At 43.9% G+C, this 23724-nt stretch overlaps 1 protein-coding gene across 26 annotated transcripts in view; it reads left to right on the forward strand.

Moving 5' to 3' along the window:
• Window positions 1-394: 394 nt before the first annotated feature.
• Window positions 395-23724, forward strand: part of DNHD1 (dynein heavy chain domain 1) — a 66247-nt gene continuing 42917 nt past the window's right edge. For 15 of the 26 annotated variants that reach the window (XM_045557361.1, XM_045557366.1, XM_045557372.1 and 12 more), the window contains exons 1-12: window positions 1720-2143; window positions 2247-2320; window positions 2574-3420; window positions 7245-7418; window positions 12093-12296; window positions 12373-12483; window positions 13297-13453; window positions 17130-17384; window positions 17491-17628; window positions 17740-17791; window positions 21939-22201; window positions 22291-22534. In XM_045557361.1, coding sequence (XP_045413317.1) covers window positions 2257-2320; window positions 2574-3420; window positions 7245-7418; window positions 12093-12296; window positions 12373-12483; window positions 13297-13453; window positions 17130-17384; window positions 17491-17628; window positions 17740-17791; window positions 21939-22201; window positions 22291-22534 — 2509 coding nt within the window. In that variant the 5' untranslated portion in view covers window positions 1720-2143; window positions 2247-2256. Of the gene's footprint in view, window positions 419-1719; window positions 2156-2243; window positions 2321-2573; window positions 3421-7244; window positions 7419-12092; window positions 12297-12372; window positions 12484-13296; window positions 13454-17129; window positions 17385-17490; window positions 17629-17739; window positions 17792-21938; window positions 22202-22290; window positions 22535-23724 lie in introns of those variants that run through there. The other 11 variants (XM_045557365.1, XM_045557363.1, XM_045557362.1 and 8 more) reach the window with 11 other exon arrangements.

Raw genomic sequence — 23724 nt, forward strand, 5'->3', positions numbered from 1 at the left:
AGAATTCAGCCCAACCAACACCTTGATTTCAGGCCTATGCTACCTTGAGCAGAGAACTCAGCCATGTCATGCTGGACATGTAATCTACAGAACTGTGAGATACTGCATAGATCTTGTTTTTAAAGCTGCTTAGTTTGTGATAATTTGTTACACAGCCATAGAAAACTTATGTATTAGTGAGCATGCTCTAGAGAAATAGAACTGATAGGCTGAGAAGTCCCACAATATGTTGTCTGCAAGCATGAGAACCAGGAAAGCCGGTGATGTAATTCAATGTAAGTTTGCAGGCCTGAGAACCAGGAGTGCTGATGTCCAAGGACAGAAGATGGATGTCTCAGCTCCAACAGAGAACAAATTCTCCCTCTGCCTTTTTGTTCTATTCAAACAGATTGGATGATGTCTGCCCACGTTGGTGAGGGTAATCAATCTTCTTTACTTTATTTCTTTACTTTATAGTCTACTTATAAAAATACCAATCTCTTCTAGAAATATCCTCATAGACACACCCAGAAATTATGTTTACCAGCTACCTGAGCATCTCTTAGCCCTGTAAAGTTGACACATAAAATTGACCATTGCAACTTGTACCATCCTCTAACTGATACACAAGCAGAGAGCACAGCATGTGTGTAGGCTCTGAGGTGGAAATATGTTTGCTGTGATCCAGGCACAGCAGAAGTGGAGTGAATATATAGAAAGAAGGCTGCAGAGGAAGCGGGCAGTTATGAGATAGCAATTTGTAGGTCATGGTAGGACTCTGGCTTTCACCTGAGGGAATGAGGTGATCAGGCATTAGTGAGCTTTGAGCAGAAGAGTGCTGGATCTGCCTGTGAAAGGGTCATTGGCTGCTCTGAAAAGAATAGATTGTAGGGGCAAGGGTAGAAACAAGGAAACCAGTTAGAAGGCCATGGTAAATCCAGGTGACAAATGATAGCAGCTTAGACCATGTTTGTAGTGCCTAAGGTGGTGAGAAATATTAACTAGTTGGATTCTGGATATATTTTGAAGATACAACCAATAGTATTTCCTGAAGGAATTGTTATTGTTTGTGTGTGAGAAAGAGGTGTCAAAGATGACTCCAAGGTTTCAGCCGGAGTAATTGGAAAAAATGGACTTGCCATTTACTGAGATGAGACAGACAGTGAAAGGAGCAGTTTTCTCTTGCGGGAGGGGGTGGTTTGGAGACTGCTTTTAGACATTTTAAGTTTGAGATACTTATCAGCTAGCCAGGTGGAAACATTAAGCAGGCAGTTGGATATACTAATCTGTGTGTTAGAGGAGAGGTGGGGCTGAATTTCTACTTTTTAAAAATCATTCAGCTGAATTTTTAAAAATCATTCTGCCATCCCCGGACCCCTCACCCCCGCGCCCAGCTAGATTTTGAACTCCCTAAGATCAAGCATTTTGTCTCATTCAGGCTTGTTTTTAGGAGGTGGGGTAGGGTACATGAATATGTTGGGAAGAGGGGGAAGTCCCAAAGGGTCCTTGTTGGGACCCGGCACTGGCTTAGACACTCAGTGAGTGGATAAACTGAACCCTGCTCACGACGCCCTCTGGATTGCTAGTCTCCTGAATCAAGCGTGTCCCTCAGACCCATCCTGGGCCTCCACCCGTCCCTGTGCGCGGCTTGCAGCAGCCCGCGGGTTTGGCCTGGGCCCCGCCCCTCCTGGGTTGGCTCCGCCCTCTCGGCGCCGCCCACATCTGACCCTGGCCCCGCCTCCCTCTGGCCCGCAGGGACGCTACCGGCCAGGCTCGGGCCTCCGGAGGTCTCGTAACGGTCCTAACAGCTCGGGGCGGATCCGCCTGACTTCGTCTTCCCGGACCTGCTGTCGCTCCCGCCTCCAAGGCTGCCCCTCCCCCGGAGTCCGCCTCCTCTTCCCCCTCTCCCGGCCCACCCCTTTGCCCCTTCTTCCTCTCGGGTCCCCACGCGCATCCTGGCCGAGGAGTTCGTCGTGCCAGCCCCTTGGCTTTCTGTCCTCACGACCTCCTCAGCCTCTGGCCGAAGGCGCCGTGGGACTGCGGCTCTGCTGCCTGAGTGACGACCTGTCCTCCCCTCCGGGCGATCGCCAGTCCGAGTGAAGGGTCGTTGCTCTGACCGAGGCTCTCCGAGGTGCCCTGTCGGTGTGTCCGTTTGCCTCTTCAGGAGATGACACGTGTGCGCGCCAGTCTTTCTGCGTGTGGGTGGCTGTGATTAGGGTGAGCCCGTGACTGGGACCCGAGTGTAAGCTCATTCACTTCTCCAGCAGGCTCTCCCCAATGAAACCGCATCAGCAGATCGGGCTGTCTTCCCTTCCCTCGCCTCCTATACCCCTTAGGCCAGGTGAGGGGGACAGGGGACTGGGAGGTGGGAAGGAACTCTTGTGCAGGGAGGGCTCTCTCCTTTGTCCTGGGCCTGCTTCTTACTAGAGTCTTTGGGGCAGCCATAGGGAGGGCTTGAGGGTCTGACTCTGCCCTGCAGCTCCATCCATTTCCCTGTCCTAGGATCCTTCCTCCCCCTCCTCCCAACCCCACTGACCCTGACCATCCCCTGCCCATAGCCTGAGGTCCTTCCTCCTGCCCCTCTCCTGGGCTAGCCCACGCAGGTGAGGCCCGGCAGCCAGGAACCTGGAACTGGCAGTTGGAGCCTGAGCTGTGGGCAAGGTCACTTCGACGGCAGTTGAATGCCCAGCTCCTCCTGGTCTCGGAGGAGAGGAGGGTAGGTTTGTCTCCTGATGAGGCATCATCTGATGCCCTCGAGTCTCGGCACTCTGTACGTGTCCTGAACAGCAAAGAACAGCCTGGGGCCTGTCAGAGGAAACAGAGGCAGCTGCTGAAGCCAGTGACTGAGTCAGAGCATCCCACAGTGCTGGAGCTCCTGATAGCTGAGCTCCGAACTCTATTCTCAGCTGTGCTACAGGATGGTAGCCCTGCAGCTTGGCGCTACCTGCATGCAGTATTGGGTCTGCTGCCTCCGTATCGTGAGTTGCTAGTTGGTCACCTTGATTTACTGCCCTTCCTGGAGCAGCTGTACTGCTGGGCGCCCCGGGTCCAATCCCAGCTCCAGCTGGACCTGCTAGAGGCCATGGACCAGGCCTTTCCTCCAGACAACTCTTTGTTAGACAGTGCCTCCCACACTGACTGCCATCCTCAGAAGCAGAGGTTCCATCATGGGCCCCCATGCCCAGCCTGCCCTTTTGTGCAGGCCCGGTGGGGTGCACAGCAAGTGAAGGAGGAGTTGGTCACATGGTTGCGACCATTGACACTGCCCGAGCTACAGCGCTGCCTGGGCATTGTTGGTGCTGAGATGGCCCTAGAAGAGGCCTGGTGGTTGGATGGCCTTAGTCTCCTTCCCTTGGCACTGGCGACAGACATCCCTGTACAGTATGAAAGCAGTGACACTGACAACATTGAGAAGGAGCCTGGTGGAAGAAGAGACACTAGGTAAGTGAGGGACCAGGTTGGGGCTTTGAGCAGGAAGAAAAAGAAGCCAGTTTATTGGTGCCTCTAGGGCTGCTTGGATGTCTAGAGCCAGCTCTCTATTGATGATAGGGATTAGCCTGACCCCAAGCTGAGCTGGTGTGAGGCTGTTCCTCTCTTCCTTTCTGTATGTAAAATAAAACCATTGGTCTTAACGATAATCCCCATAGGGAAATGTAGAAATTAATGAAAATCAAAAGTTAGCCATGAGGCAGCCAAAGCTTTAGAAAACAGCTTGACTTTTCAGTTTCCAGGCTTCTTTCTCAGATGGTGCCCAAAGTCTCCTAGTTATTTTTCTAATTCATTCGTAATCACTGAGCCTCACTTCTGGGCCTATCTTGTGCTGGGTGCTAGACGCTGGGTATAGGGACCTTCCCTCAGGATACTCCTAGGGAGTGCTTGTCTGAGCGGCCTTCTATCACATGTCTATGTGAGCTAAACCAGCTCTAAGGCAGAGTAGAGTTGGCAGCACTACTGGATGGAATTTCATCTTGACCCCTCCAGAGGTCAGTTCTTAAGTCACTTCCTTGAGTGATAATTTTTTATTTTTTTTAAATCTGGCTATCAGACCTCTCTTCAGGATATCAGAATGCCTCAAGAGACCTCTTCTGAGAGTTCTTTAACTTTAATCTTGGAATTCTCCCCTCCCTCTGGTCTCATTTTCTAGGTGCTTTGCATCTTATCTGTGACATTCACTGTCTAGGAAAAAGGCTAGTTACACCTTTAATTAAGCTTAAGCTTGGCTTCCTCAATTTTTTTTTTTGAGAGATGGGGTCTTGCTCTATCACTCAGGCTGGAGTGCAGTGGTGTAGCTTACCGTAGCTACTGTAGCTTATAGCTCACTGCAGTCTTGAACTCCCGGGCTCAAGCAATCCTCCTGCCCCAGCCTCCTAAGTAGCTGGGACTACAGGTGTGTGCCACCATACCCGACTAATTTTTCTTATTTTTCTTTCTTTATTTCTTTTTTTTTTAGGGATAGGATCTTGAGATGTTGCCCAAGCTGGTCACAAACTCCTGCCCCCAAGCAATCCTCCCTCCTTGGCCTTCCAAAATGCTGGGATTACAGGCACAAGCCACAGCACCCTGCATTAGTTTTTACTCTGAGTTTATTGTTGGGTCAAGTTTTCCCTGAAGGCTTAGAGCACTAATGTTGGACAGATACGCAGGTTTCTGGGGCCCTGATAGAAGGTGGCCAATGCCAACAATTTATGCCTTCAGTAGCCCCAGTAGACTTTTTTCCTTTTTCAAAGAGCTGCCCTGTGCCATGGGTACAAGTTTTCTTTCCTGAGGAAACGTAACTGAAGTGACAGAGAGCTAAGATGTTGGAGACGGGTCAAGTTCTCTGCTCTCTCTTTGAACCTGGCAGTAAACCTCTGAGGTGTAGCTAATATGGTGTAATTTGCATTAAGTTCTTCAGGACTATCCTCCCAGGCATTCATTCATTCAATAGGTATTATTGGATACCTATATGCATCAGGAACTGCTAGATGCTGGGGATGTATAAGTGAATGAGTCAGAGTCAGTCCCTTCCCATGCAGTCTTTTTAGGAAGATAGATATAGGTAAATTGATTTCAGTAAAATATAATTACAAGTTATAATAAGTGCTATAAAATAAAAGAACAGTGTCTTTTGCTTGCCTCCTCCTCTGGAGTGTTTATTGTATGTAGTTAGGGGAAAGTACATCAAGGAGTTTGGATCTAGATTAGTTTAACAAAATATCTTGCAGGTTAGGAGGTGAAATAAGAGGAGAGTTTCAAGGAGGAGGGAGAAGTCAGTAGTGTTAAGGTGTTAAGTGTTACTGAGGCAAGTAAGAATCTGAAAAATGTTCATTGGGTTTAGCCACAAGGAAGAGGTTGGTGAAAGCAGTTTCGGTGGAGTTTCGTTGGGGGGAAGCTAGATTGTAGTGCATTGAAGAGTGCATGGGAGATATGGTAGATGAAGCGGAAATTATATATTTTTTTATGAAGCTTGGCTTGAAAGGGAAAGAGAAATACTAGGACAACAGTTTGTGGTGCCTGGGTAGGACTTTTTTTTTTTTTAAAGATAGGTGTTTATAGCCCTTAAGTCATGTTGAGAAGTAGGTGCTCAATAAATATTTATAGACTGAATGAATAAATAGGCTAAGGTAAGAAGAGGAGATTAAAAATACATTATAGAGAGAGGTTAAGGGATCCAGAGCACTAATGGAGGAATTAGCTTTGCATAGAAGAAAGGATTTCTCTTCCTCCCAAATTGGGGGACAGATAAGTGTGTAGGATGGCAAATGAAGTTGAAGGAGTTAGCTCATGGCTAACTCATGGCTGAGAACTCAGCTTTCTCCAGGGGGAAGGAGGCAGAGAATGAGATGGGTCTGGGGGCTTGGCAGGCTGGGCATTGGGTTAGGTATAGCAGCATGTGAGGCCTGAAAGAGGTAGCTGCCTGCAGACTTGTACTAAGACATCAGGATAGAATGACCCCACAGTTGAGACTGGACATCAGAAGTCTGTAGAGGAGCCAACATTCTTGATTCTGATATCTTCTGAATCTGCTATATCATATAGATTTTTAACTGGTGAGGAAATGAACCTTTAATAGCAGTTATACCATTTAAGATGTCCTTGATCCAACATCAAGGTCATAAACCCTATTGGCTTTGTTTGTTTATTTTGTTTTTGAATCTCACTCTATTGTCCAGGCTGGAATGCAGAGGCGTGATCACAGCTCACTGTAACCTCAAATTCCTGGGCTCAAGAGTGATCTTAAGTAGCTGGGACTATAGGTGTGCCCCATCATGCCCAGCTAATTTTTTTTTTTTTATAAAGATGAAATTTCTCTATGTTGCTCAGGCTGGTCTTGAACTCCTGGCCTCAAGTGATCTTCCCTCCCACCTCAGCCTCCCAAAGTTCTAGGATTACAGGTGTGACCCTCCATGCCCAGCCATAAACCCTACTATTGATATAAACTCTAGAAGAGGATTGCACTGTTATCTCTGGGGTAACTTGTTCTGTTGATCTAAATTTGGGTCAGTTAGGGATAGTAGTATACTTTGGTAAGTCCAAGTTTAATCATTCCAAGGGTTTTTGGTTTTGTGTGTTTTTTTTTTGTTTGTTTGTTTTTGTTTTTATGCTCTGAGGTCACCCGAACCAAAATTATTAGGCCAAGTAATTTACTTTTGGGTTCTTGGTGACTAATTTCCATGACAATTTTGTTGACCAGTGTGGTAGAAGACTGAAGGATGCGCCATTGGATCTTGGCAGGAAAGGAAAGGATATGAAGTTAGAGGTTGGGTGATAATAGGGGAAGACCATTAAAAAGGACAGACATGGAGTTCATGCAGAGTTGGAAAGCAGGCATAATGAAAGCAAAGATAGGATAGCAGATCTAGAAGGCTAGGGAGGTTGACAGAGAGGGGAAATCCAGAACTGTTGGCTTACAGGGTGATGAGTTAGGAAAATAGTTTTCCCTTTATTTGTACATAGCCTTATGTAATAGTGACCTCACAGTAACCACAATCAATCCGGAATGATTATTCATTTATGAGAAAGGGAGGGATTGTTCATGCACATGTTTGTGTGAATATAGTTACCTGACTGTTGTTCAATGTCTATATTTGCTCAGTATGTGACATCTTTGAGTATAGGTGGTAGACAGGCTCTGACAATGCCATGTCAGGTTCCCTCAGGCACCTGGTCTAGCTCCTCCTTTCACTGGCCAACAGTGGCAAGGCCCACCTCTAGGTCCCTGACCTCTTTGCTCTGCCTTTTCTTTCCTGATTTTTTTTTTTTTTTTTTTTTTTTTGGTCATACAGGTCTCAGTTTGACTCTGAAGTTCCTGGGGAGAAGGCCTTCCAAAGGAGAAGCACTGGCTTCTTACCTGATATTTCTTCCCTGGATAGCCAGATGGTGACCATTCTGAAGACTGAGGGATACCTGAAGAAGATCCATTTCCTCTATCTCAACGTGGCTCCCAACCGGTACTTTAGGTAAGAGCCTATGTCCAGACCCCTTCTACTCCTCCCCCTGCCTGACTTCCTCCTGTGCTATCTTCCCTGCTGCCCGCCCCCCCCCTTCCCCACGTGCCCATGCCTTTCCGCTGTCCTTTCTCCACATACTCCTCCTCTGTCTCCCGGTTTCCCTCCCTCTTCCCTTCTCCTCTCCAGCTCCTTTTCACTCCCCTTTACTCTCACAGCCTTTTGTCTTAGTGATCCTTTTCTCATTTTTGGCTCTTCTTTATTCTGTCCTAGAATGACAGAAACATTTTGTCATAGCCTTAGAAGCGAATTTTATGGTGATCTCTTCCAACTCCAATGCAAGAATCAGGTGTTTGTTTAAATCTTTGCGGTGTCAAGGAAACTGTTTATCCCAAAGCATCCTATTCCTTAGACTGAATCAAACTCTGCTTTCTTTTAACTTCTACCTCCTGGTACTGGTTTTATCTTGGGGGCTATAAAAACAAGCCTCCTTCCACACCTCTTAAGAGGGATTCTTTCACTTTCTCCCGTTAGATCTCTTGCCCACACTAGAGGGCGGTGGTGTCATTATAGGTCACTACAAAATCAAACTCCTGGGCTCAAGCAATCCTCCTGCCTCAGCCTCCCAAGTAGCTGGGACTACAGGCATGCAGGCGTGTGCCACTGTGCCTGGCTAAATTTTTTTTTTTTAATTTTATAGAGACAGGGTCTTGCTATGTTGCTCAGGCTGGTCCCAAGATTTTGGCCTCAAGCAATCCTTCCACCTTGGCCTCCCAAAGTGTTAGGATTACAGGTGTGAGCCACCATATCTAGCCCAAATCTTACCTGTTTTTAAAGACCCTATTCAAGTCCGATCTCTTCCCAGAATAATAGTAATAATTACCACTAATCAAACTCTTCTATATTTCAGTAATTGTAGTAATAAACATATGACATGTGTTATTTAATCCTCACCTACCAGGTAGGTGCTATTATTATTTCCATATATGAGGTTAGTAGACTGATGCATAAAGAGGCTAAGTAACTTGTCTAAAGCCACATGGTAAGTGGTGGAACTGGGACTTGAACCTAGGACTATTTTAACTCAAAAGTTCATGCTCTTAAGCAGTATCTGATACACCCTCCAGGAGAGCCTTATCTCCTGTACACACTGATATTTCTCCTGAACTTAGGTAGCACTAATGATCTGTATCATTCATTCATTTACTGATCAATTCATCTAACAACCATTCACTGAGAGCATCATGCCAGTGTTTGTCTCTTAGCTCTAATTCTACCTTTCTCTCTCTGCTTTGTGATAGTGGGGCTGGTACTCTGCAAACATTATTTTTCCTTTTTCAGCTGGCCTCCTATTAGGTTTGATTAATGGGGGTTATTAGAAGGAGACTAGACAGCATAAGAGGACAAGGGACTTGCTCCTTCCTTTGTTTGCCCTTCCTGTCATTGTTGCCCCAGCAATGGTCCTTCATCCTCACAGCAGCAGGTACTTTCTGAACCATTCTCTTTATTTTTATTTTTTTTATTATTTATTTATTTATTTATTTATTTATTTTTTGAGACAGAGTCTCGCTTTGTTGCCTGGGCTAGAGTGCCATGGCATCAGCCTAGCTCACAGCAACCTCAAACTCCTGGGCTCAAGCAATCCTTCTGCCTCAGCTTCCCAAGTAGCTGGGACTACAGGCATGTGCCACCATTCCCAGCTAATTTTTTTCTATATATATTTTTAGCTATCCAGATAATTTCTTTCTATTTTTAGTAGAAACGGGGTCTCGCTCTTGCTCAGGCTGGTCTCGAACTCCTGACCTCGAGTGATCCTCCTGCCTCGGCCTCCCAGAGTGCTAGGATTACAGGCATGAGCCACCACGCCCAGCCTGAACCAGCCTCTTTATAACCCCGAGGGGTACCAACACCTGTTGGTGGCACCTTTCCTTCAGAGTTCTGAGTCTCAACTCTGCAAGGCCCTTCCTCCAAACTCCTTAGGTACTAATAGCAGCCACCCAGCATCTCCTGCTTAGGAAATCTAAATCCCAACTCTACAAGGCCTTCCTCCAAACTCATAACTTCTAATAACCCAGACCTCTTCCCTTTGTTCCTCTAGACCTAGAGCTGTTATTTCCTGAAGTTAGTATCTCTGTGCTACCTTAGTGTTCCTTTTTGTTTTCTTTTTCAGTCCTCTGACATCTTTTTAAAAATAACTTCTCTTTATTAAATTGACTTTGTTGAAATGCCTAGTATAGTTTCTGTTTATCTGACTGGATCCTGACTGACGTAGTGCTTGGTATTGTGAGTGGTCCCAGGAAACTATCCTTGAATGTGAGATTCTCATATTGCTTTGGTAATGTCCTTGGCCCTGAACTGAAATGACTTCCTTGCTAATAGGAAATAGGATACTAGTAATCCACATGTAGTGGCACCGCAATTAATTAAATTATCATTTGTGGTTGAATGTGGTCAGCTACCTACTGACACCTAGTGGCTGCTACACTTGACCATCATGGCAGTAATGATAGTAGTGGTAGCAATATGGGATGGCATGCCTGCTGACCACAGTGAAGAGCTTAAAGAAAACAAATGACAAGTTTAGGACTTTAAACTATCAGCATCAGTTATAACCAGAGAAGCATCACAATCAAAGATAATTAGGCACATTAAAGAGACTGGAGACCATGAGCAAGAGAACTAAAAAGGCAGTGAATGATTACAGGGCCAAGATCTGCCAAAAAAGGAAACCTGGTGCAGTGAGTTCAGCATTTGGTCCTGCTTTTTCCCGGACAGAAGCACCTGTTGATTCCAAGAGTTAGTGGTATGTCAATTTAACTACACATTTGTGACAGACTGAGAAGAGAAGCCAAGCTTTCAACAGACTCAGGAAACTAAACGAGCAAAAGTTGCAGTTCAGGCCCCACACCAAGGGAGGTGTGTTTCTGGTTCAACTTTACTCCTATGTTGTAACCGTTTGGGGCCCCAATGTAAAGTCCAGGAGATTTAATTTGTGGGTTCCCTGATGTGTTCATACAGATGGCTTTTATATTTTATCCAGATATTTGGCCTAGTTTTTCTAGTTGTTCTCAAGTGAGAGTTTTGATCCAAATTGCTAGTGTATCATCAGTAGAAGTAGAACTCTGTCACTTGTTCTTTAATTTAATGAATTTATTTATTTTCCATGTAACAGGTTTTTAAAAATGTGTTTGAGTTTATCAAATTTTTCTTATATGTGTTCTCAAATTTGATTCATACTTAGAAGGAATTCTTCCTTCACCTACTTAGAATCTTTGCCCAGCTGTCATTTCCCCACCTTTAGCATGCATTTAAAATTGCATTCCCTTCTCCCCTGGCACTACCAATCTTCCTTTTCCTGCTCTTTTTTCTCCTTCCTATCATTCATTATGTTTATCATCTTCTCCAGTAGAACGAGAGCTCCATCAGAGTAGGGGGTTTGTTTATTATATTTAGTGGTGTATCCTCAGGGCTTAGAACAGTCTGGCATAGGGTAGAAGCTCAGTAATATTAATATTTGAATGAATTAATTGTCCAGATTAGGAACAGATTTGGAGGGGTTGATGATGAGTTTAGGATAGAACTTGCTGTGCTTCAGATGCATGTAAGAGAGTTTGAGATGTTTTGGAAACAGGTGAATGTTTGCATCTGGCACTCAGGGAGGTCTTGATTTGCCTCATTTACTCTCTGGTATCACTAATACTCCAGTTGATTCTCAGCCCTTTGAGGTAAAGGACTACGTAGTAGTCATCTTTGTGTCCTTGTCGCTGACCACAGTACTTGAACAGAGGGAAAACTTGATAAATGGTTTAACTAAGTTCCACGCAGTCAGGGACTGGATATTTCTTGTACAGTGCCATATCCTCAGTGGCTCTCACAGTGCTTGGCCTTAATAAACATTTGTAGAATGAGTGAATGTCCCCGGAAGGAGCAGTGGCCATTGCGAGTGAGGAGAGCACTCCCCAACTCCTCGCCCTGTGTAGAAAGAGCACCTCTATTAAGTAGGTTATAGGGAAAGGAGTGTCCCATGGGGAGAGCCAGGGCTCCTTAATACAAACAGCTACCCTGTGAGAAGCTAAATGGCCTGTTGGTTAAAGGAGGGCCTTGAGTCAGGTAGATTTGGTTTTAAATTCTGTATTCTTCCATTAACTGTCTTGGGCAAAGTTTTTATTTCTCTTTGTTTCACTTTTCTCATCTCAATTACTCCAAACAGCATTCTCCAATTCTCTCTGAATGTCTTTCAGTACCTAGGTATATATTAATATATATTTTATCATTTCTAGTATGAGTATTTTCATATTTCAGCATCTCTGAAATTGTGATGCATCTTACAAATTGATGGAATATCATATTAGAAGAATTTTTTATGTTAGTGTTTCATAAAATAATGTTATAGCTTAGGATTGATTGTGACTTAGCTTTGATGGGATATAAGCTATCTGGGTCTGGAGATATGAACTTCTTGGAATTGGCTAGGTACCTTTCCCTTTCTTGCCATCTATCCTTGGCTTTAATTTCTTCTGAATAATATTTGTTTCATCTTTCTGGTTTGAAAATCATTCTGCTCTCTTTCCCCTCTTCCTACTTCGGCCTGCCTCCTTTTTTTCATCTCCTTCATCCTTCTTTGGCCTCTTCTTGAAGGCTGCACAAGTTCCCTGGGCTCCCACTGATCAGAGCTATTTTTTAAAGGCCCTACGACCTGATGGTGGTGCCGCCCAGCAAGGTGAATCCCGAGCACTATATCTTCTCTCCCTTTGGAATCCTGCATGTACATCCTGTGGAAGGTAGTGACACGATGACACTGGGTACCTGGCACCGCCACTCTGTTCTCTGGCAGCAGCTCCAGTGCATTCCATTCTTTAAGTATTGCCTCTTACGCAAGTCCTTGACCTGGTAGGTGATGATGAGTATGGGATTTGGGGGAATTGGAAGAGAGCAACAGCATATTATCACTGACCTCAATTTGTAGTTGGAAGAAGAATGTGAGATTGCAAAGGTTGCATCGGCTCCAGACTTTCCTAGGAAATCATCTGCTCTTTGTTGCACCTCACTTTGGAGCTGGGCTACTCCAGATTAGCAGGTAAAGTCTTAAAAACACAACTTCAGTAGACTTTTAGAAATTAGTTTTACAAAAGGTCATAACATGTTCATTGTAGAAAATTCAGAAAATATGAAGAGGCACAAAGGAAAAAAATTTTAATCCTACCACCCATAACTAACCACTATGAACATTTTGTTGCATATCCTTCTAGTCTTTTTTTAAATCACATGTGCAAAATGTGATCATACCTTACGTACTGTTAAATAACTAGTTTTTTTCTCTGAATCATATATTTTGAGCATATTTCCATACATCATTATGATCATCCTGTCTACTTATTTGGAGGTTTTCATCTTTTTCAAGGATATTTAGAGATGTAGAGTTCTCTGGGGGGTAGGGGAGATCGGATAACAGAGGGTTGGGCTTCCTCAGGTGTGATCAACCCATAGAGAAGTTGCAGTTTCATCACCTTTGATCCTAAAATTCACCTGTCCTCCTAGACTTTTAGGGCCCTCAGTTTCCCCTGTTTCAATGAAGAGGCCTCTGCAGTCTCTCCTAAGTCAGACCTTGAGACCAATTTGACCTTCTCTCCTGGCAGAGAGATCACTAGATATAAACATTTACACATACCTTGAACCTTTCTCAAAGAATTTCTTAGCCAGGAACTTTCTGGGCTTGTACTCTTCTGAAGACCTCTCAAGAGGGAGTTGTCACTGTTGGTCACTCTTGGGAATATCACAAGCTTTGTAAACATTTTCCCAGTCTGGGGTAAGCTGGGCTACCAAGAGATCAAAGGTGTCCAAAGAAGAAGGCTGGGATGCCAGCTCTAACCATCTTTGCCCTTGGTTCCAGGATTCTGCAGGAGCTACGCTCTGTGTCCTGGCTACCCCAGGAACTGGATCAGTGCTATGAGCTGTTGGACCTGAAGAAGACTCTAGCCAAGGAGAAGCACAAGGCTGCGCGGCTGCTCCATCGTTGCCTGAACCTCTGCACATCCATTCTTCAACTGGTAAGAGGCTCCAGTTTATGGTGAACTCCCCAGAGTTCCAGCCTCCTCTTAATTAAGTTTTTCCTGTGATCCACTGCATGACCTGGGCTCTGCAACTGGAGCAGAGCCACCGCCCTTCCCAGCAACAGCAATTACTGCTCTGGGATGGATAGATCAGTAACAGGTAGGCAGAGGCTTGGATTCAACCTTTCTCTAAGGGTTGGTCCTGGCCTGGGAGCAGGGAGGAGAAGGAGCATAACAATGTCTGTTTTGTCATTTGTTTGTCCTGACATTAGAGAATTATGGAATTATGAAATTTGAAAACAGGAATCCTGATCTTTCATGCTTCTGGGCTTATCTTTGAACCTATCTTAACCTTTGGCAGGCTACTGTGCAGGTAGAAGCATGCAATGATGGAGTCCTTCCTAATTATGCCTACCTTGCATCTGTGAGGCACGCCCCCTGCCTAGGGCTCTGGGAGGCCCTGCTGGGTACTTGCCTCTTGTCCTTGGCCTGTTATCATGGTTTTCTTCCAGGTGGAGCTGGATATTTACACAGGTCCCTGGCTAATCACAATGTATAGATAGTCCAGTTCTGAGAGAAGAGGTCCACTCAGATTTTGTGAAAATGGGTAGTAATGTGAAGGAGGTACACATTGCCTGGCTTGAGCCAGATTTTGGATTCTGCATGTTGCCCCTAAACTTTCTCAGAGGTGGTTAATCACAAAGGACAGAACTCTGAAATCTCAAAGATGGCCTTGACTACAAGGAATTTATATTCCCAGGAAAGTTACTGAAAGTTCGGCACTTGTCCCAGAGGGTGCCTGAAGCCTCATCAGAAGAACAAAGACAAATGGTTTGAGAAGGAAAGATAAGTTTATTAATTTGCCAGCAAATGAGGAGGTTGGCAGACTCCCATCTTAAAGTACCAGCATCCTGCCTCTGGGCAGAAATACAGAGCTTTTAAAGGGGAGGTTTTCAACTTCAGGCTGTTGCTATTCAACTCTAGTTGATGGTTTTGATTCATCCCATCTTTGACTAAGACAATCTCACAACCCCTGCCTGTTCAATTCCCTTGAGCCATGTTCTGTGGCACAAAGAACAAAGGACACTCCCCTGCCCCTCCCAACCACGAGCCTGAGGCAGGGATGCAGGTTTTCACTCTCAAAAAGGATGAGGGGGTTTCAAAGAGACAGAAAACATTTTCACCCTTTTTCAGGCCATTCTCTCTGTTACAGGAGAAAGTGACTTTTATGGATTGCTCTTGGTTGAAAGCTTAAACATTTTAAATACATATGATAAAAAAATTTCACAAAATTTTAAATAGTCAAATCCTTTACTCCTCCCATAATTATCTGTCATCCTTGTCCTACTCTGTGTATTCCCTTTTCTGTTTTCCCTCTCGCCTTTTAAAATACCATATCATTTACTTATTTTTATGCTAATTCCCCAAGATAGAATATAACCTCTACTAGGTTATATTCTAGTAGAGGTTACTAGAATATAACCACTATTACTTTCCACTAATGTCCTTTTTCATCCCGTGATCCAATCTGAGATAATGCACAGCATCTAGCAGCTTCATTTTTGAAAAGTATTTTTTGCTGTGTATAAGATTCTATATTGAAAATTATTTTCCTTTCAGCTCTTTAAAGATAACATTCTGCTGTCTTGGCCGGGCGTGGTGGCTCATGCCTGTAATCCTAGCACTCTGGGAGGCCGAGGCGGGTGGATCACTCGAGGTCAGGAGTTCGAGACCAGCCTGAGCAAGAGTGAGACCCCGTCTCTACCAAAAAAAATAGAAAGAAATGATTTGGACAGCTAAAAATCTATATAGAAAAAATTAGCTGGGCATGGTGGCGCATGCCTGTAGTCCTAGCTACTCGGGAGGCTGAGGCAGTAGGATCACTTAAGCCCAGAAGTTTGAGGTTGCTCTGAGCTAGACTGATGCCACGGCACTCACTCTAGCCCAGGTGACAAAGCGAGAGTCTGTCTCAAAAAAAAAAAAAACATTCTGCTGTCTTATGGATTTCACAGTTCCTCTTAAAAAATTAGCCATCAAAACTTATTGCTGCTCCTTTAAAGACAATATGTCTTCTGTTGCTTCTGGCTGATTTTAAGTTGATTTTTTTCTCTTACATTCTCTCTTTTGAGCTGTTTAATAAACTTTTTTGTATTTGAATAATTTTAGATTTATATAAAAGTTGCAAAGATAATGAGAGTATCCGTACAGGCTTCACCCAGATTCCCCTAATGTTAGCATTTTATTTAACCATGGCATACTTCAAAATTAAAACATTAATGCTACTATTAACTAAACTACAGACTTTACTCATATTTTACCATACTTTCCACTAATGTCCTTTTTCATCCCATGATCCTCAAACTTTAATGATACTGTGCCTAGGTGTAGAATTCTGGGTTTAAAACATTTTTTCTCATAACTTAGAAGTTGTTGCCCCTAGTATTGATATTTTAAAAATGTATACTGTAAGATGAGAGCATCTAGTGAAAAAAAAATTAAAAATTTATACCAATTATGTTCTGTTGTAGTAGTAATTATTATTGTTGTTGTTTGCATGGTTTTATCCTAATTGGCACTCAGTAGGCCCTTTCAGTGTGAGACGACGTACTCTTTTTACAAGCATTTACTGTGGGACTACCCCATGTCAGGCACTGTGTTAAGCAATAGAAGAATGAATAAGGTATGACAGAGGCCCCCTCCTGAAGGAGCTTACAGTGCAGCAGATAAGATAAGTAGATAAGAAACTAGATAATAATGATGCACTGGATTAAGGGCTGTGAAGTGGGAAGCACTCAGTATTAAGGGTATTGTTAGAATATGGGGGAGGACACCTTGCCAAGCTTGAGAGCATGTGTGTATATGATGTGCCTTGCTTGGGGCTCTACTATCTTGTGCCTGAGTCTCAGGAGACTGGGGCTTGAGCTCATGGAGAGCAGAGATAGTAATACAATTCTCAGACACCAGTCAGTTCTAATCACCAGCCCTATGGAGCATCAAAAAGAACAGAAGAGCAGCAAGAACAAAGGGTCCATCTGGCCAAACAGCTTTCTGGTATCTCCCCTCTGTTCCTCAACAGGACAATCCCAAAGGGTTGGCAACTGTTAGTGGCTTTGCAGGCTGAGGAACCTCCCAGATCTGAAAAGAAACCACAAAGAGGCTCCCAGGCTTTTATCCCATGTCCCCCTCCCCCAATAGAAAGTCTATGTTGGGGCCCAGAAACAGCTGCTACTATAACAGAAAGCAGTATTACGCTACTCAGCAGGCCACGTCACCTCAGCCTAGTGGCTGAAGTCCATACACTGGAATTATTGCTTAGCCTTGTTAATCCGATCTTTTTCTTTGTTTCTTCTATGCATTGTGAACCTCTCTGTTTACATATGCATAAATTTTGTATTTGAGTTCCACCGGGGGTGGGGGGGGGGCCTGTCAGTATATAGGCCTGGCCTGTCACATTAGCCCATTGTAGCCTCTGAATATATGTTCTCCATTTCACATCTTCTCTGGGCACTTAAAAAATTGGGCGGTAATCTCTACTAAAAAGGAGCCCTCTGTGTGCATATCTAGGTTCTAGGTTCCAGGCTGCAAGACCTGAGAGTTTGCACAGACCAGTGGGTGGCCACTTTGCTCTCCATCCCCCTTATCTCTGGTGAATTTCCACTCTCTGTGCTGACAGATTCACAAGGACACGTACCACATGCAACAGGGCCTGCAGGAGCGAGTGCAAAACAGCAACAGGATCAGGACATGCCAAAGCTCCATATACCTTCAGAGGGTACAGCGCCAGCAGCTAGAGCAGAAGCTGAAGCAAGCAGAGGCCTGGTTGCTGCAGCTGGGAAAGCTTGCCCGCCTAGTTGACTACATGATTTGTCAGAGCCTTGTTTCTATCTTGGAAGAGGATATAACCTCTTTTGTGGCCAACATCTTACAAGTGAGGTGGTGGGTGGCATGTGTGGAGGTGGGCAGGCAGTCAACGGGCAGATGGGGAATGTATATTGTCATCTAACCCCTTGGCCTCTCACGACCTTCTTTTATAGGCCCCAAGGCAGAAACCCTTCCTCTTATCACAGCTGACCTTCGATGATTATGGCCAGCTGTCTCATGTGCCCTGTGTTGAAAATATGATCCAGATTCTAACAAGAGGCCTACAGTCTGTAAAGGCCTCTGCCCTGCAGGTATTCTGGATTGAGCAGGGGGTGCTGTCTGTGTAATCAGATGCTCTCAGCCATATTTGAATTCCTCATTGTTTTCCTATTTCTGCCCCTTCGCCATATTCTGGCCTGAAGGTAATACAGTCTGCAGATCTGAAGACCTCCTGGGATTCCCTGTATTCTGAAGGTATTTAAGGAGACCCAAGAAAGGGGTAGGGAGGCTGAAGGAAGAGACGGACATGTGTAGAGTGAAAATGGCATGGGAAGTGGGCAGGAGGCTCAGCCTATAGAGTCAGGCCTTGGATGTGGATGGAGCAGCTATAACCTGAGTACCGCACGTGTGTGTTGCGGGGAGAAGGGTTGGGGGTGTTTTTGTTCACTAATTCATGTGCTTAAGTGTATGTGCATGCACTGAGGGGTGTGTGAAAGAGTGTGAGTACATTATCCTTCTCCTGGTTCATCCAGAACTCCGTGAGGTTCTTCTCCAGTGTCATAACTGCATTTCATTTACTGTTGAATTTGATTGCTAAGTTAATTTGTGCTTGTTTCAAGAGCTCTGCTTGTTCAATATTTGCTTTATTTCCTACAGCTCTTTTCTATTTCATGTAGATTAATTCGTTAGTATTATTGAGAGATTTTATGGTTACCAATTATCATTGGTTATCAATAAAATCGTTAAATGCATTAGTCACATTTGATATGTTGATGCTTTTTAATTTTCCCAATGAACTGGTATGTATTCATTAAGATAATTTAAAGATACAAAGATAATTTATCTTTAGCTGATAAGGAGGAAAACAGTTTATAGAAAGGAGCCTGAGTCTTTTTCAAATTACACCAGTTGGGGCACATTTTTTCCCCAAATGCATTTAGGTTAATTGAGATTATTGATATTTGTTTTACATAGTACAGTGGAAAGAAGAAGGGCTCTGGAGTCAGACACATTAGTTTACTGGTCTGCAAAATGGGAATGACAAAAATACCTAACTTGAATGATTGTTGTGAAGATTAAAAGAGATAACATGTCTAGTATCATGCCCAGCACATAGTATTAATAATATATGCTACAGATAGTACCTGCTTACTGTTATTAGTATTAAAGACTTAGATAAATAAGTCTAAGTCTAAGTCATTAGATTAGACATAATATTTGAGTTCACCAGCAGTCCTTATGTTGATGTCTCTCTAGTAATTTTGTTTGTCTGAAGCTCATTCTCTATTAGATTCCTCAGGAAGGGCTTGTAGGAACAAAATTCTCCAAGTTCTTCTATGTTGATAACAATTTGTACCTTTCGAAAGTTAGTGTTGCTGGATATAAAAATCACTGGTTCGTACTTTTATCCTTTGCATATATCTTAAATATGTTGCTCTTTTCTTTAGTCATTATGAATTTCTATCAAAAAGTGTAGTGATAGGCTGGGTGCAGTGGCTCGTGTCTGTAATCCCAGGGCTTTGGGACACCAAAGTGGGAGGATCACTTCAGGGTAGGAATTGGAGACCAGGCTGGGCAACACAACAAGACTCTATCTCTACAAAAAATAATAAATAATAACTACTTGAGAGGACTGTTTGAGTCCAGGGGTGTGAGGTTTCATTGAGCTATGATGACCCCACTGCACTCTAGTCTGGGCAACAGAATGACATCTTGTTTAAAAAAAAAAAAAAATCTAGTGATAATCTAGTTTTATTTTCCTTACAAGTCACTTACTCTTTTTGCTGAGATTTTTTTCTTTTTCCTTGAAATCTAATAATTTTAGTAAAATATGTTTTGGTATTGAACATTCTGGGGCAGAATTCTCAAGTACCTTTTTTCAGAATGTAGCTTTAAATCTTTTTACTTCAGGATAGTTTTCTTGAATTACAGCTTTTAGTATTCATTCTCTTGCCTTGCTTTGGCTTCTTTTCTTCAGCGAATACTGTTACTTATGATAGATTCTTATCACCTATATACCAAATATTTGTCCCTTTCTCTCAAAACCTTTTTTAAAAATTTTATTTTCATTTTAGTTGTATAATTATCGCCATTTTTACCTTGTATTTCTCTTAAGGAACTATCTGTTGTGTTTATTTGCTCTTATGTTCCTTTTTTAGTTAGGTTTCCATTTTGAAATTTTTTTCTTTTATTTCTAATTATTTTTTTTAGTTCTGTCACATAATTTCAGAGTTTTCCTGATATGTGTTGTTCTCTCATGACTTACATCATTTTCCTAGTGTCTTGTAGCTTGTTTTGAAACGGGCTATAGTTTTGATCTGTTTCATGACATGCTTTCATTATCTCTAGGGATGTTATTCTACTCCTTACTCTCTTTTTTCTTATGATAGCTTTGTATGGGGTTTGATGTTGATCCTTTTCTGTTGCTCATGTTGAAAAAATTAGCTTTTCTTAATTTTTGAAAGGAGGTTTTGTTCAGAATAGTTTTCTAACCTCTCAGTTTTCTTTTCTATTGTTTTTCTGTAGTGTTGAAAAAATGATGTCTAGCCTTCTGAGAGTTCCTGGTTTCTGTTTCCCTCCCCCACGTTTATCTGGACCTCCTTTTTTTCTCTATGGCTTCCATCCTGCTCAATTTTTATTCTACTCCTAGTAGTTTCTCCATGTTGAACTCTGTCCCAAAAGGGAGCCCTGGCTGGTTGGTTTCAAGGGTTTATAGGGCATAGATTACTTCAGCTCCTACAGACGTCACCTCAACTGCTATTAGAGCAGGTAAAACCCCTTCCAGTTTTACCTGCTGTCCTTAAACAGTAAATGCTTGTTGGCTGTTGGGGGTTTCCCTGTTCTCTGGTCTGTCTGGTGCCTCATTGTTCCCCTCTGCTTCCTTCCTCATCGATGGCGATACCATGTGGGTCTTGAGGTTGCAGGTAGTTTGTCTCCACCCATTTTTATTTTAGGATTTGTAAGGATCCCCTGTCCCCATTTTGTTAAAAATATCCTCCATGGATTTTTGGTTTTGCTATCTAATTGCTCTGTCATTTTTATGTGAGGAATTGGAAGAGACTTCAAAGCTATGTTGTCACCATCATCATCTTCTCAGAATCCCTTCTGGCATTAGTTTTAAAGGATCATTCTTGTCCTTATGTGAAGCAGAGACTGTAAGGTGTAGGAGGCAATGGCCAAAGCAGGGAAAAGTGTCAGAAGGGTATTACAATAATGCAGTGAGAGATGATGGTGACTTGGGCTGGGAAGAGGAGGGCAGATGGTGGTAGAAGTGGTGAGAATTGGTTGGATTCTGGATACAGTATATTTTGAATGTAGGGCTGATGGCGTCTTGTAATGGATGGGTGTGTTGTGTGTGAGAGAAGAGTCAAAGATAACCATAAAGATTTTGACCAGAGCAACTGGGAGAATGGAATTTCCATTTACTGAAATTGGAAGACTGCAGTTTTGAGAGAAAGAAATAAATAGTTCATTTTTGGCCCCATTAAGTTGAAGGTGCATGTTAGACATCCAGTTAGAGATATGGAGTAGGCAGTTGTTTAAATGGGATTTGAATTCGGTGAGAGATCTGAGCTAGAGATAAATTTGGGAGCAAAGAGATGGTACTCAAAGCCATGAAACTGGATGAGAGAGATCTCCTGGACAGTGGAGAAGAGAAGAGATCTGAGGTCTGAGCCTTAGAAGCACCATAGTGTTTAGGTATGGGTAGTATGAATCTGATTTCTGAACACTTTGTTGTTTTTTCCTTTTTTTGGTACAATGTTTTAACACAAATTGGCAAATAACCAATTCCTAAAAAGTTATGGGGGAGGCCATGTTCAAGGATACTGAGGACTGACACGCTCAACGTCCCTTCCTACCTCATCCTCTGTTCTTCAGATGCAGGAGTGCTGCGGACTGCACTTCCCAGACCCCCTTACAGCTACATGTCATGTATGATTTAGGATCCACCAGTTAAATCTACAGGAGACTTCAATTCAGAATTGAGTTACATGGGGCAGAGAAGCAGAGTATATGCCATCCATTCTGTGGAGCATAGCAGAGGCAGTGTGTTTTATAGCTGATGATGTGACAGTGACATCTCAATTTGCTAGACAGCACAGAGCTCTAGATGCTCAGCCTAGAGCATTTTTTTTCACTGCTCCTAATTATTCTGCAACCATTTAATATTCTATAATAATTTCCTTCCTGCTTATATTGGCTAGAGTAAATGCTATTCTCTGCACTTGAACCCTAGCTAATAAATTCCCTCCATGGGTGTATACTGTGTTTGTGATAGAGATGTATGTGTGAACTCAGTCATGAGCAGAGAATGCGTGTGTGTGTTTGTGTGTGTGTGTGTGTGTGAAGGGTTTGGGCTCTGGAGGGCACTCAGGGATAATTATGCCATGTGCTCCACTAGAAGATGAAGAAGAGGACTTGAACACAGAGTTCCCGATGCCCAAGTTCCAGGGTCAGCCCAGCGACGCTGTGCGTATCTTCTGCGGCCCAAATGTAGGATTGGTGTGGCCCTGGAAGTCTCACCCAATTGCTGGTCTCCTGGAGGTCCGTGGGTACCGGCTGCGGGGTCAGTACTTGCCCCGCAATTCTGAGCAGCTGCAGGAAGACCTGGACAACAGCTCTCAAATCCGGCAGGCACTGACTATACAGCAGGTGCTGATGGAGGTAAGAACAGAAGTTTAAGGAGTGGGATGTTGCCCACCAGTTCCCATCATAAGCACTGCCTCTGCCCTAAGCACCTTGTCTGCCCTTAGGGCATGCTGCGGGAAGTGCAGGAATTCTGCAGGGAACATCACTGGCTAACGACCATTTATGAATTCCTGCAATCCTGGGGGCCTCAGAAGTTGGAGGACATGAGAGGCTGTCCCGTCAGGAACTATGAGAGGCTGGTGAGCCTCCTGAATGATTGGCAGGCCCGTGTCTCCCATATGCCTATCAAGTTGCTCACAAAAGGCAAGTTGCTGCTGCTGAGCTGCCACAATGTACAGGTAGAGTTGGGTGAGTGCTGCTTGTCTTCCCTCCTTTCCTTCCTCCTTCCTTACGGCCATCCCCAAGACCTGCCTTGGGCCTGGAACCTTTGGTGCAGTCCCCTCACTGGCCCTATGGAGGTTCCCAAAGCTCCAGGTCCCAGGCCCTTCCCTTTGCTATTAAAAGTATGACCTCTGTTTTGGCTCTGCTCATATCCTGTATTCCTTAGGAATCATGTTCCTGTCACCTGACACTTTCTATTCTTATGGTGTAGAGAGAGCTTAAAGTTCAAACATGACTGAGAAAAATCAGCCTGCTCCTTGAGCTACCGAGCTCAGTTTCTTTACAGAGATTCCAGGAACCTAGGGTGCCTCATCGCCACCTGTAGCAGTCTAAATTTATACCACGATTTGCATATGTAAAAAGTTACTCTCTTTAACTGATCTTGCCTTACTCTGTAGTCTTAACTTCTGCCACTGGTGAAAGAAGAACATAACCTTCCCATTTAAAGACAGCACTTTTCATTTAAAGCAGTCACTTTGGGTCTGATTTGCTCTATTTGGGGTTTTTGGTTAATTGAAAATTTAACTACACTTCTGGGTTGTTTTTATTCTTAAGCATTCTCTCCTCCCTTTTCCTTCCCGGGGTGCTATCTGGCACTGGGGAGGGCCGCTGGGCTGTGTGCTCTTTGTTTGCTGGCTTCTGAGATAGAATTCATCCTTTCCTGTTCTCTGCCCTCCTGACATTGCTGCTTCTGGTGCTGCTGTGTCCTGGGCTGTTGTAGCTGGGTTTGTTCTCTTGGCCTAGCAGGGGCCCAGAGTTTCCACCTTCGCTGGCTTGGCCCCGGCTTGGCTCCAGCTGGCAGGGCAGATCCTTGGGGTTTTAGTGAATCCTTTATCCAGTCTCTGCCTTAGGCCGGCCACCCCCATGGCTTTTGCTTCAAGATCCCTTGCCTCTCAACACAGGAACTCCATCCAGGCCTGCTGGCTATCAACTCTCTGCTGTCTTCCATACCCCCTGCCATCTGGGAGCTGTGGAAGACTTGTCAGCATTATAGCTGGTCCTCTGTTTACCATAACACAGCTCACACTGGGATTTCTATTCTGCTATGACTATTTCATGTTAGCACAGGACACCCTGAAAAGTGATCTTGTCCCAAAGTTCCCTGTGGAAAGTGGGGCTCAAGAGCCCTGTATTATCTGTTTCCTCCTCAACCCATC

The sequence above is a fragment of the Lemur catta genome, chromosome 7 (assembly GCF_020740605.2).
Source record: "Lemur catta isolate mLemCat1 chromosome 7, mLemCat1.pri, whole genome shotgun sequence".
Classification (NCBI taxonomy): domain Eukaryota; kingdom Metazoa; phylum Chordata; class Mammalia; order Primates; family Lemuridae; genus Lemur; species Lemur catta.